The sequence below is a fragment of the Leuresthes tenuis genome, unplaced genomic scaffold, assembly GCF_036924035.1.
Source record: "Leuresthes tenuis unplaced genomic scaffold, fLeuTen1.0.hap1 SCAF_9, whole genome shotgun sequence".
Taxonomy (NCBI): domain Eukaryota; kingdom Metazoa; phylum Chordata; class Actinopteri; order Atheriniformes; family Atherinopsidae; genus Leuresthes; species Leuresthes tenuis.
Window position 1 is genome coordinate 24,142,772 of NW_027325363.1, and position 13,989 is coordinate 24,156,760.

Below are 13,989 nucleotides of genomic sequence, written 5' to 3' on the forward strand. Positions count from 1 at the left end.
TTAATTTATCTAAATGTGTTCAATCTTTGCTTAGGCCTTAAGATACAAAGCCACATTCACTTAATCAAGTTCGTTTTCTTACACACGTGTGATCAGACATTCACAAAACAATCGCGTTAAAGTGGATTTAATATGGGTTTTTTGTTATCCGAGTTTCAATATCTCATTCATCTGTGTCCCTCCCTCTTGTTGACACCCTAGTACTATACAGTCAATGATTGCACAACAACTTTTTTTTCTTTCCACGGCAAAACTGTGAGAAGTTTATCATTATGCTGTGTATGAGCTGTGAAGCTTTGCTTTGTTGAGCCAGATGGGGGCAGAACTGCACTGTGGTGAGCACTAACTCTGCAAGTTTAATCAGAGCGGAGCGAAACAGGCAACGTGTTTTTATTGAAGCTGGGGGTTTGATTATCCCTTAATTAAAAGGCTGTAGAATGACAACTACATTTACAGTCATGGCAATGTGTTTCAAATAATTTTTCATTTAAAAAAAGGTAAGTTTTATAAGTCTAATTATCATATTGTACATTTATAACATTCTCATATATTTACTGCTTGCAGACATGAGCTCACGAGCTGTGGCAAATAATGATGAACCGGGAATACAAATGAATCAGCAAAACGACCCACAGCATTACATTCTGTTGTCCACTGATAGCAGTAAATGACTCTCAGTTTTAAATAGACTTCAATAAGCTTGTTTGAGTGGGTCTCCTGTTTGCCATGAAACGTGGGTTATGTCGAGGACTTTTTTCCTCGTGGGATCAATACAGTGTAAATGTAAAAATGTATCTATCTATCAAGAGCCTCTATGTGAGCTGTTTGACTTCTGGCCTTCTAGAAAACTGCTGCAGGCCACCTGGACCAAACCGCCTAACTGCCATGCTACGGACACAGATTTGATTGATTAGTGCTTTTAGAATCTATCATATTAACCATAAATTCTAATTACTCACACCAATGTATAGAAGTAAGTTACTCTTGTCTCTTTATTAGTGGCTTCAATCTGTAGCCAGGTGCAATAATAAAATAAATGTGATCCACTGATTATCCACAAGCCTGTGTTGACAGTTTTCTGGTCTATGTTCAGGTGTGTGTTAACGCGATGCCAAGGAGGAAAGAAATGAGCAATGATCTTAGAGAAGCAATTGTTGCCACCCTGGTAGGGTTTATGAAGGGTTATAAGGCCATTTTTAAGCATGAGAAAGATTTTTACCGCAAGGTCAAACTGCAAAAAAAAAACAAAGAGCCACATCTCAGACTCTACAGGCCTCAGTTACCATGTTAAATGTTGAAGTTCATGACAGCACAATTACATCAAGACTAAGACTTGTTTGGGAGGGTTGACAGGGAAAAGCCTCTTCTCTTAAAAAAAAGTGAAGAGGTTAGGAAGAGCCATGTTTTGCAAAAATGAAACACCTTATATCAACCGTGCATCGTGGTAGAGTGGTGATGATTTGGGGGTGTTTTGCCCACAGGACCTGGGCACCTTGCAGTAACCGAGTCAACTATGAATTATTCTGTATTTTACGTGCAAATATGAAGCCATCCATTCAACAGAATGGCTAAAAAAGAAACTAATCAAGGTGTTGCATTGGTCCAGTCTATATCGAGACCTCAGCCTGATTGAAAATGCCTCGATCGGACCCTAAGTGAGCTGTGCATCAACGAACGCCTGCAGATCTCAGTGAACAGAAGCAAGGTTTTAAATGCTTCTGCATTTTGGCTTAGTCTTTGTTAAAGAAATGCTGACAGAGTCTAATCTGTCATGAGTTGTTGTTCAGCTGAGGTTGTATTTACCTCATTTGAATGCTTTAATGGACCTAATGTCTGAGAACACAAACCCTTCGAACTGAAAGAGTGTGTACTTTCTTTTTCACATGAATGCTTATGAGCAGCCGAGACACCTCAGCCACAGCAATAATTTTTGGTTTGCAATAACTTTGCAAACCAAAAATTCTTGCAGTTGTGTATCAATGATGAATGATTAATTATTGATAAGTTTATCTTGGTAATGCTAAATGTAAATGGCTAAAAACTGTCCTTTAATAGTTGTTAGATTATTGCAGACTTTTCACAGTATGCACGCCTTGCTCAGTGTTGTATTATGCTCATAATGATGCAACTGGAGATTTATCTTCTTTTTTTTCTCTAAAGGGTGAAAATCTGTTACATCAGGGTGCGCTGTGTTGTTCTTTAACGCTCAGTTATTGATTGATGCATCGCACTGTATTCTGCTGCAAGAGGTCATTTATGGAAAACCATGCAAACTAGTTTATTTAGACACATTCAATTTATTACATCATACAAAACAGTCTATTGCTCTATTGATCACACAGCATAAAAATTATACTGCACAAAAAAGGTGCATGTGTGTGCAATGTGGTACGTTTTCACACTTACAATGAATAAGAACATGTTTAATACAGTATGGTAAAGTACTCAGTACTCTATGTTAGCTGTTGTTCATGAGTTTGTCATCTGGAATCACAAGAAAGCCAAATGGAGATTTTAATTTCACCATACATCAGTTTGACTTCATTTTGAGGTTCAACTGTGAACTCATCTTGAAAAAAAGAAAGAAAAAAAAACGACTCTTCCTGTGGGGTTCGGTGTGTGGTATTTGTGCATGTGTGTGTGTGCAGTGAGTGTGTGAGTGAACGTTAGTGAGACGGAGAGTCAGAGAGAGAATCATCAGGTTTACTTTCAATCTTTTAGTCACCTTGATTAAACTTAAATCTTGTGGAGGAGGCATACACAAATCGGATCCATACAACGGAAAGATCTAGAAACATAGCAAACACACCAGAAAGTTGTCTTTAGAAATGGGTGTTCAGGCTGTGCTCGTCGTCGTCCTCCTCATGTTCGCAGCCACCGTGACGGCTGCTGAAGGTAAACATGTACAAGCCTGGCTTTATATTTACTTAGTATTTTAAGGTAAAAAAAGAAAAAAAGTTATAGTGCAATGGTTTTTATTTAGAATGATACATATTGTGTCGCTTAACGTGATATTTAATTGCATTTTCAAAGACATATGTGTCCATTTCCTGTACTGCTGTTACTCGCTTGCTGTGGACATTTTTTGAACACTTTATTCTCTTCTGCTGTGTATCAACACTTTTCATTCAGTTTTTATCAATCTTTTGTAAGCTGTTAAATGAAAACTATCATTTATGCAACTGCATTAAATTATCATGATGTAGCATAAGTAAAGCATAAGTATGATATAGGGACCCACCTAGACTAAGCTCTCAGAATTTCCTCCTTTCTCTGTGAGAAATGACGGGGGAGAGAAGCCTTTATGACATGATTAGTTAAGAAACAATTGCACTAAAGTAACTTCATGTCTGTCTGTGCATTTAAAGGAGGGGTAACATTCTGGAGAAAAGAAGTCACCCTGATCTGTCCACAAAATGGGACCTTCTATGACGTTACAAAGAAAGACACGACTGGACATCCAGGGCAAACGTATACCTTTGAATATAAAGGTCAAGTCAAATTCCGATGTGAATACGAAAGCGAGAAATATTATTTCTTTGTGAAAGGAAAGGGTGAGTAAAGACGTCTTTTAATTTAGTTCCATCTGTGTTAGTTACTGATCTAATACTTGTCCAACTTTGTCCTCTAGCATGTGATAACTGCTTTGAGCTGAATGCTGACGTATTTGGGTTGGTCATCTTTGTGGATGTGATCGGGACGGCAGTTGTGATGATGATAATCTTCAAGTTCACCAAGAAGAAAAGCTCAGATGAACCGACTCGCTTTTCCAAACGTAAGAACGTAATGTAGTGTTATATTACAGTACATTTTGGCCCTGGTCTTAGTAACCTGAATCCCCTTGGACTGAAGTACTTACACACCTTTTAGTCTTGATACATGTTTGTTCATATTCATTGTTTCCACATCCTCTAGCACCTGCTGCATCCAGAAGCCAGCCTCCAAATGTGCCATCTCGTGACTATGAGGTATGTGTAGTCAAAATATCTATTTTACAAAAACACCTCTTCATTTTATGCATAATTTTCCATTAAATTCATCCTCCTACCCTGGGTGAATTGCAATCAGCTCAGCAGGAATCTTCCATATTGTTCATATTAAAATGATCAATGAGAAACGCAGCTGCGTGCTTGTCAAGTTTGATGAGAAAAATTTGCACCACCATTACATGCTTGGCCTTCAGATATGGAGCCACAGAGAGGGAAAAGAATTGGTGAATTACTGCAAGCAAAGAAAATCGTTCAGTCCAAAAGTTAATCCAAATGAATGAAGGTCTTAATGTTAAATTTGGTTTGGACTGGGATCGATGCCCCTCCAACATCTATAGATAAAATCCTACATTTCCGCCATTATTGCAGGATGATTTTTATTATCTGTTGACAAAAAGGGATCAAATCTGTTCTGCTGACCAATCCCTCATTCTCTCTGTTAAAATTAAATCATTTTACTCTCCCAAATCAAAACTTTATTTCATTTGTTAATATTCATCCAGTTCTGCATTTGAGAGCTGCGACACAGAAAAAAAAGTTAGTCAAGCCTTTGCTACTTGGTCACATTTTCGTTCATTCTTACAACACTTAAATGCATTGAGGATACCAAGCAACTGATATTTCAGGCGTCGCTTTGTGCCAATCTTCCTGTAAACATGTCTTAAAGTGTGTGCAACAGTGCGGGGTTGCTGCCACAGTTTTCATTTCATTTCCTTCACACCTTCTCTGTAAGGGAGAGGTCAGAACCGCAGGTGGGCTAGTCCAGTAGCGATATCCTCATCTCCCGCAGCCCTGCCTCTGTAGTATGTGCAGAGTGTGATCTTGCATTCTCTTTGTTCTTGAAGGCAGCATATGTTGCTCTAAAATCTCAATTAACTTTTCTGCATAAATGCTGCCATTACAGTCACCATTTATGTCACCATTGTATCATGTGTGTGTACAGGATTGCTTTTTGTTACATGTAAAGAAATATATTTATTACTGCTTTAAAAATCATATACAGAAAGTCAGCAGGTTTACTAATGCTGGTCAGTATCAGTCCCTAATATGCAGTCTTACTGTGGTTTGCAGTTAACAACAGTTGCAGCAGGGATTCAAGTCCTGCAGCGTTAAACCTCTTACTTACCTCTTAATGTTTTTTCACAGGAACTCAACATTCATACTCGATCAGTGGACACCTACTCAACTGTGGTGAACAGGACGGGATAGAGTGTGCCATCTAAAGTCACCAGGTCACTGATTTAAAGGCAGCATCGATGAAGGATATACGACATACAGCAGCATCAGTCGTGCTCCCTGTGGCATGCAAAACTGGATTCGTTTATGATAGCAATAGCAAATAGCACGATTTCTCATTTACTTCTGGTAAAATCCTTAGTTTTCATTTGTACAGATATTACAATGCCACGTCAGTACTGTAACTGAACACCGTTTGATTTGCAATGCTTACTAAATTTCATTGTTATGCAGAAAAAACGCAAGAGGGACAGCTTTTTCTGAAAAAAGTCAGTTTGGAAAACTGGCTATGAAATTGCGTCTGTTGATCGTTCTAATTAAGCTCGGGTAACTTCTCTATATTCAGGAGCATCGAGCTTGTCGAGCGAGTCAAAGTCACACACAAATAAACACGAAAATATGATTAGAATTATTAGAAATTGGTGTGATTCTGATCTTCACCTAATCTCTGAATGTTTGTCTGTTTTTTAACAAACAAATGTTCAAGTCTTTATACCATCTTGTGTAATTTAAGCAAGTTATACAAACTGGAAACCCAGTGTCTCAAGACAACAGGTAATAGGTGCATTTGTCTAAGACAGTGTCACAATGAAAGAATCAGAAATAGTGAGATGGCACCATTTTACACTGCATGTTGGTCTGTGTACTGCAGCATTTAGGCAATGCGATGCCAACCTGTAAACGTGTATTTAAGAGTATTTAACCCTGACAATCTATTTTTTCTTTGACCATAACCAACCTTGAGTGACAAAGAAGTAGAAAAGTGAAAAGTTTGTTGACAGCATTCGAACAGCTAGAGCTGTCTGACATGACAGTCCACGGTGCAACACCACTGTTGATCTGGTCCTTTCTCCTGATATGATTTTTAGCATCTTTTACTTGAGTAAAATCACATTTGAGACAGTTTCATATTGAGCACGGCGTAGGCATTTTCTGATTTAGTAATCTCATAAATTCACCACATTTATTCCTACTGAAGAGAATAGTGACTACAAGGGCGGCCATGAACTGATCAAAATTGGCTTTGCAGTGCATGACGGTTTAAAAAAAGAGATTTTAATTGCATTGTTGGCTGTTTTTGATGTTGTCTTTCAATGCAGTGAGAGAAATCTCAGACACAAACCAAAGCTCTCTGCATGATATCGAGACTCCATCAGAAAGGTAGTGAGAAACTGGAATATGCATTCGTTATCCAGGATCCTTTTCTTTAATACAATCCAAAAAGGCCGACCTAATGATTCCGATACATCTTCATGTAAAATCATAGCATTGTATTAAAACAGTGTGTCACTTCAGTTATGTCTATTTGTATCATTTACAGACATTTTAAGCTTTTAACCTGAAAAGATATAGTGCAGGGTGCCATTGCTTGTGACTACATGCCGTAAAACAACAATCAAAAATTGTTTGCTGATGTGACATGACTTCACGCTGACATTTGTTTAGTTTTTTGTCTGGTACAGTCATATATAGTGGTGATGTTTTACTGCAGTGCCTAAACACTGTAAACTGAATTTACACATTTCGTTTGTCAAAAAGATCCTCCCAAAAAATATAAGAAATGGTTGCATAAAGGTAAAATTTATGGAAGCAATTGGATTTTCTTAGATTTTCTGTAGGCAATAAAGTAAAGTGGATTCTGAGGATACATACTGTATATATACATTGTATATACATAGTGCTTTGAGCATTCTGATTTCTTTATATAAAATCTAACAGAAAGTGCTGTCAAATTTACAGCTGCATGGAAATATATAAATATATAAAGATCACATTTGTATAATCATTACATTTAGTCTCATAGATCTGTGTTATGTTATGTGTGCTATTATAAGTCCTGATTTCTTATATTGCTGAAAAAAGAACTTTATTTTGTCTGACATGTAAAATGTTCCCGCACAAACATTTGTCTCTTGTCATCAGCTCGCCTTCTCGTTTCGCTTTGATATTTTTTGTCTTCTTGTAATTGCGATGTGTCACTAATTAAATAAACCGCAGTCAACCCCATTCTCTTTTTCTCTTTGTATGCGATTGGAAACAAGACTGAGATGGTTCAGCAGATGCACAGCTCTGCGTGATTCACGGAGTGGCCTCAAACCCGCAGGCCATATCTGTAGTACACCAACCCCAAAGCACACCGTCACCACCGTCTTTCTCAGTCTTCAGCTCTCTCATGTGAGAGATGTTCTGTACTGCTGGAAACATCAGGCACATTTTTTCAACAAGTCTCAGTGCATTTATGCTCATAACATACTGTTAGATACGCAGTGGAAACGTTGTGTCTGGTGTGTTTTTGCTTTCTGTTGAACCTGTGCGCTTTTCCCAGCAGTGACTGAATAAAGCTGTCCTGATGGAAACGAAAGCAGGAAACATGATGTAATAGATCTTCTTTGCGCAGATTATTAATGACTGATACCTCTATTATAATGTAAGTGGCTCAAAAGTGTAGTGTATTGTGGAAACACACCCACACTTGGTGCTCGGTTATCTACATTTACATCTGCTGTATGTTTGTTTGAGGGAGATGCAAAGAAGTGGAGGGAGGCAGGGGGGCGTAAACAAGGTGCTCTTCTATCCATATATGTTAAGTCAAACCGCTCCAACACACAGACCTACATCTGCTCATCTGCCTGTGCGAGTGAAGATCCGTGCACGGATGTAGACATCTGTGCTGAACGTTCTCGTGATCTTGTGCGCGTGTGTGGGTTGATCAGGGTTGCGTTTCTCAGCTGAGCTTTCTAAAGCTCCATTGTTTGATCTCTCTTCTCTTCTTGAGTTCCGCTCGAAAACAGCAGCTGGTAGCTTTTGTTACAGCAAAACACTGAGAAGAAGACAAGCCCCGATCAAAGAAATTGAGCTATTAGATTATCTGACATCAGCTAGATTCTGTCCTCCTCTGAGTTTCCTACCTCTCATCTTCCATACTGTTTCAACACGTCTTTTTAACCTTTACTTGTGTTCTTTTTATTTCTTTATTGTTTTACAGTTGTTGTGTAATTCCATTTCTTGACTTTCTCATTCCTTCCACAGCGCCAATTCAAAAACTATGCAGAAAGTGAATAAAAACAGAATGCAATGAGAGTCTGAGTGCTGGACTGACCTGCCTGCGGACCAAAACTTTCAATTAAAAACATCATGAAACACAAAACAGGACAAAGAAGACCCAGGATTGTTGAGCGGCTAGAATTTTATATCACACTAGAATGGGACGATGTTCCTCTCCCACAGATCCAGCAGCTGGCCTCGTCAGTTTCCAGATGCTACACAGTGGTAAACATGACCCTGTCCCAACTTTTTTGAGATAAGTTGCTGCCATCAAATTCAAGACAGAATGGCAAACTGTCTCATTTTCAACAACTGATGCTATGTTCTCTTATGAATGAATGAGTTTTTGGTTTATAAGATTTGTAAATCTATGCATTCTGCTTTTTACCTGCAATGCCCCAACTTTTTTAGTTATTGTATCATTAGTGAAATAGACTTGACAAGACCACTGATAGATTTTCCCTTATATTGAAGTAATAATGACAAACAACAGCAGTAGCTAGCGCTGAATGGAGTATTCAGATTAGCAGCATGAACATACTCAGTCACACATCAATCTTTTCTTTTTCACTTGATTGATCGAAACAGGTCACGCTCTGTCGCCCTCATCAACTCTAAAAATGTTATGAGATGACTTTACTTTAAAAGGAAGTATGCAAACTTTTTTTAAAATTGTGTGAGTACAATTAACTTGAACAAAGTAAGTTTGCAGAACTTTTACTTTGTAAAACAGCTTGATCAATCAGAGTATGTTGTAATTATATAAGTTTGTACAAATCACTCAGATCAATGGAGTCTATGCAAATTAAAGGTAATGTTTCATGAAAACGTATTTTCAATTTCTAAGCCACAACGTGATACTAAACTGACCTTACTTGGTCGAGGTGATGTCAAGGGCAATTTTACTTTTTTTTTCTCTGTTATTGCTTTACTTATTCGAGTAAATCAGCAAGAAGCTATAAGGCAAAAATCAAACTGAATGAAGGACACTTTCAGACATATTTATGTTGTTATGTTTGGAAAACTGGCATGAGATGATTTATTTAATTTTTTCATCGGTCATATGAATGACTGATCAACCACTCAACAAACCCATCCTTTTAAACATGTTTTCATGTTTTCAATCGCAACTAACCTTCCACAGTACAAAATTCCATGATACGAATTGACCTTTAATAAAATATAAAATTTGATAAAAAGTTTTTTTATCCCAAAGTGCACAACTTATTTATGACTACGGTACTTTTTTAAATCAACTTATATCCACTAGATATCTCCTTTTAAATGCAAATGTTACACTTTACTGTGTCATTTGAAAAAGAAAGCACGCCCTGAAAGTTTTATCAGGTTACTGAAACATTTTTTTAATTTTGCCCATTTACAAAACGTCTAACACTGTGTCATTAAATATCTACTAAAAACTGAGACAAAACGCAGAAGCAGTGTGTGTAGTATAGATTAAGAAGGTTACAAGCAGCTGGGTCTTGCTAATTAAGTTCACTTGCTTAATTTATCACAAGTAAGAGTGAGCGCCTCTTTAAAAGCAGGAGACAAAGTTGGATATGAACAAACAAGATTTCTAGAACAACGTCCTTTGGTCAGACAAGACCAAAGTGGAGATGTTCGGTCATAACGCACAGCATCACAACACAGCATATCAGCGCACAGCACAGACATTTGTATTGTTTTCATTGTTTTATTGTATTGTTTATCTATTTACAAGTTTGTCATTTTGAGTCTTTTTTTTTTTTGTAATAATCCTGACAAAAGAGCTACCAACAAAACTACAACAAAGTCTGAATCGTCACAAACGGTTAAAAGAAAGCAGGTTAATCATTGAAATAATGGACAAGAGATCCTTTTGCGCAGACAGTATCATACAGAGCAAATAACATCAGGGATGATGAGCGCTTCGTCCTGATGTAGACACAAGGAGCAGATCTGTGAGATGCAAGCGTGTTTTCAGCCAGGAGACGGGGACAGTCGCCCTTTCTTTTACCGTCTGAGTACATCATATTCATCTCTCCTCTGGTTAGGTCTGAGAGGCTGAGGTAGAAAAGTGAAGGGACAGGGTTCAAATTAAATTTTTCAAGTATGAAAACCATAAATGCCCTTTGAGAGATGGTTATATTTGAGCTCACCTGATATTCAACACTGCCCGATCTGTCGCCGTCATTAGAAACCAGAGGTCTTCTGTCAGATCCTAAGAATAAAGGTTTACACCGTCATTATGGTAAAGAAAAAAACATTATCTAATCTAATCAGGCCTATAATAAATGTACTGGCATATTTAATAGATTATGTCTCTTTTCTCTTCTGACTTATTTCCATGTTTTTGTTATGTTGCTGCTTCTTTTATTCAATAATCTCGCTGGCAGGTCACCTGCTGCCTCCGACGCCTAAAAAGAACTCTTCAGTCTAATTTGCTTTTGTTTCCCCCTGATTCACCATGGAAAAGTTATGTTTGACAGCAGCAAATAGACACTAACTGTGATCGAACATCAAACTTTTTGCTGTGACACAAGTTTGTCTCGATGCAGCTGACATTAAACTACAGTTTCAAGATTTCAGATCTTTTTTACCACACTTTTTTTTTTTTTGCCAGACAAAACAGGCATGCTGGGACAGTAAGCTGTTGCTATCAACGAAAAGCTGAACAAACGTAAACGCCTTAACAGGTACAACAGGAGCCGACAGCTAACGTGACGATAAAGTAGTCTGTGGTTTTAGTGGCCTCGGCCAGTTTACTGACTTAGTAAGTTGCTTTTAAAGTAGGCACCAGCTTGATTTTTGTTACCTGCAACTACAATGAAGAATAGGCCCAAACTGTCAAAGATGGGAATGCAAAATGTACTCAGAGGTAACTGAGAAAGAAAAAAAAAGTTATTTTGATGCTTTTCTAAACTAAACAAATAAGAATGTACGAACATCAAGTCAGCGAGGAGATTTTGACTTCTTTGCCCTCTGTGGTTTTGCATTTTTCAGTTTTTTTCCTAAGCTAAGCTAGTGGTAGCTTCATATTTACCCCCCAGAGACCTTTAAAGTCAACAAAGATTTGACAAAATAATTATAATAATTCCAAGTATAACAGTTAACTGTAACTCTGACTGTTACAGTTCCTCACCTGAGTTGGAACAGTTATCACAACACACTGATCTTTAATGACCGGCCTTCAACTACAGTCAGCAAACCTGACATATCCGAGTTACTGGTAGCACTTTACACTGAGGGTGCAAATCATAAGTAATCTTTAAGTAGTTCCTCAGCATGATTTAGCATAAGATTTAATATTGGTCACTGATAGCAGATCTTTATTGGTCTGAGTCGCCCATGGATCAGAAGAAGCACCACCGTTTATGTGTCTGAGGTGCTACCAATGAAATATGTCTTTAATGAACTCATTTGCATTGCTTTGTATGAGCAATCTAACAACATTTTGTACAAACTGTTCTGATCCCATACTGATGTAATCACAAAAAAAGTTCCAGTTCATGTGCAATTTTCATCAGAGGGTTAGTAGAGGAGTCACTCAGAGGGTTGTGCAAGGGAAACAAGATGATGCTGGTGGATGGGTTGATAGTACATAGACAGAGAAAAAGATAGAGTTTTCCTTACTTTTCTTGTTAGAGGGGACTGGGCCAGACCGAGCTTTAGAAGCGATGAGATACACAGCCACTCCTACCACAACAGTGGCCACCACATCTCCCACTGTTATGCCAGCAATCGAAGACATGTCCAGTTCTATGCAGTTGTCACACGCTGGAAGAAAAACACGCACACACTAAAATACAGGTGAGCTCAGTCATTTCTTAAGGGTTGTTACTTTCAAACAACACCTCAAACTGCCAAAAAGATTCCAATCCAAGAGCAAAAGCAGACATAAAGTCTCTGAAAAAAAACTTACTTCGAAATTTCACATAGACTTTTGGCATTCCGTCGGTGTCGGTGTCGGGGTCGGTGATGCATTTATACTCTCCTGAGTATTTATCACTGTAAGGTAATTCTATCATTTCGGTAGCCTCCACAATTCTATCTTTGTTGGTGAGCTTCCCCTCTGTACAAGACAGCTTAATTCCATCTGGAATGTCATCCATTTTTATCTTTTTATCTTTTTTAAGGAGGGACAAAGAAACGATACGATAAATGATACGCCTGTGACAATTGTAAAGTCTTTGATGCCAAATAACTCGAGTTAAATGTTAAAATAGTGTTCTTACCCACTTCACAGCTGACAAATGCTACAGGAGAAATTTGAAAAGAAGCATGACAACATTTAATGAAATTGGCTGCAGCTTTTTGAAATAATCAGACAGAGTAAGCCATTTTGACATGGTGTTTTGAGCCAGTATTAGAAGGGAAGAAGAGAACAAATGTTTCAGTTGTGTGATGAGACAAAGTTCTAGAGATGAGAGTGACATGACCTAAGGTTTAAGACCCTGTGATGGTCAAGGGTCGGATAAGTATGGACAAGTTCAGATTGAGCTTGAGAGAAAGGCCAAAGAGAACAAAGTTGCAAAACGGAACACAGTTTGTAATTAGGACATGTGTGAGAATGGTGGTGCCTGTAGATGAAAGTCACAAAAAGATTATGAATATTGATGGTATGCAGACCAAACAATATGATTTACATACACATGAGAACTATTAGTGAGTTTAACAAGAGCCGTCTCCTTTCTGTGGAGGGGACATAAACCGGACTGAAGCTCAAACTTTCCCCCAAGAGATAATCTAACACTGGTAAAAGTAAAAGGTTTTGATTTTCCAGTGAAGGTTGATCATATAAAAGAGAATAAATCTGTAAAGATGTCAGAGAGGACAAAAATAATGAAAGTGGCCTACCTGTCAGTGTCCAAAGCAGCAGTAACTGATATTTCATGGTGTATTTACTCCTCTTTGTTCTGCTGATGACAGAAGGAAACACTTCAGTTCACTGCAAACATACTACAGAAAACCGGAAGGGTGCCATTTTCTGCTTCATGTCAACCATTTTATTTGACTCTTCATCACACCCCAAACCGGTGATGAAATGCAGTGTTTTGGGTGCTGTTGTTAGATGATTATTTTATCTACTCAATATTACAAACTTTAGGTTTACTTTAAACTCTAGGTTTGATTTATTTAAGCAAAAACAAAATGCAATTGAAGAATGGAATTAATAAAGAAATGAACAAACTTTTAGAGTTAGTCAAGAACACGCACAGTCTGGGATGAGCCAGAACTACAACACGATTACATTTTCCATAAAAGTACTGACCTTGAACCAAAGCACTGCTGTGTCTTAGACTGAGAAAGCATCCAGTTACTGCCTGCTGTCGAAGCGTTTCAGTGTGTGCACGCGCACGTGTGTGTGCACGTTCATGTTTGAGAGGAAGAGATGAGGAAGTTAGTGTGATTGGTTTGTTTTCAGTCCCACCAGGCTTTGTTCATTTCATCTGAGCTGAGTGGATTTGTCTTTTACTTTTGACATATTTAAATGCATTTCTGTCAGCAACACTTTCAAAACTGAACTTTTACTTCTGCTCCAGGAGAATTTTCACATTTTGAGAAAAACGGCCAAATCTGGTACGTTTTCTTCAGAAAAGCATTATTATTCTCTGTTCCAACACTTGCTGACTCACGGTAAAAACACGTAAGAGTTCAAATAAACCAAAACCTCTGACACTTGTTGTTTCCTCCCACTTTCTATTAATCATTTTGTCTTTTTCCTAAAAAGAAAATC

At 37.9% G+C, this 13,989-nt stretch overlaps 1 protein-coding gene and 1 long non-coding RNA gene across 2 annotated transcripts; one reads left to right on the forward strand and one right to left on the reverse strand.

Annotated features, from left to right (window-relative positions):
- The first annotated feature begins 2,628 nt into the window (after positions 1-2,628).
- LOC140313792 (T-cell surface glycoprotein CD3 epsilon chain-like) lies at positions 2,629-5,218 on the forward strand. Its single transcript, XM_072391771.1, has 5 exons — positions 2,629-2,895; positions 3,369-3,554; positions 3,632-3,775; positions 3,916-3,968; positions 5,136-5,218. The coding sequence occupies exons 1-5, from the start codon at positions 2,829-2,831 to the stop codon at positions 5,196-5,198; spliced, it is 513 nt and encodes a 170-aa protein (XP_072247872.1). The 5' UTR covers positions 2,629-2,828; the 3' UTR covers positions 5,199-5,218.
- A 7,262-nt stretch (positions 5,219-12,480) lies between these two features.
- On the reverse strand, positions 12,481-13,613 carry LOC140314614 (uncharacterized). The gene is made up of 3 exons (XR_011917154.1): positions 13,525-13,613; positions 13,110-13,171; positions 12,481-12,508 (listed from the first exon to the last, which is right to left on the reverse strand). It is a non-coding gene; the product is annotated as an uncharacterized lncRNA (long non-coding RNA).
- Positions 13,614-13,989: the final 376 nt, after the last annotated feature.

Bases quoted from the DNA above. Each gene is read 5' to 3' on its own strand.
- LOC140313792 (XM_072391771.1), top strand. From the start codon at position 2,829: ATGGGTGTTCAGGCTGTGCTCGTCGTCGTCCTCCTCATGTTCGCAGCC. The intron at 2,896-3,368 runs GTAAACATGTAC...GTGCATTTAAAG, and splicing joins CACCGTGACGGCTGCTGAAG to GAGGGGTAACATTCTGGAGA. The intron at 3,776-3,915 runs GTAAGAACGTAA...CACATCCTCTAG, and splicing joins ACCGACTCGCTTTTCCAAAC to CACCTGCTGCATCCAGAAGC.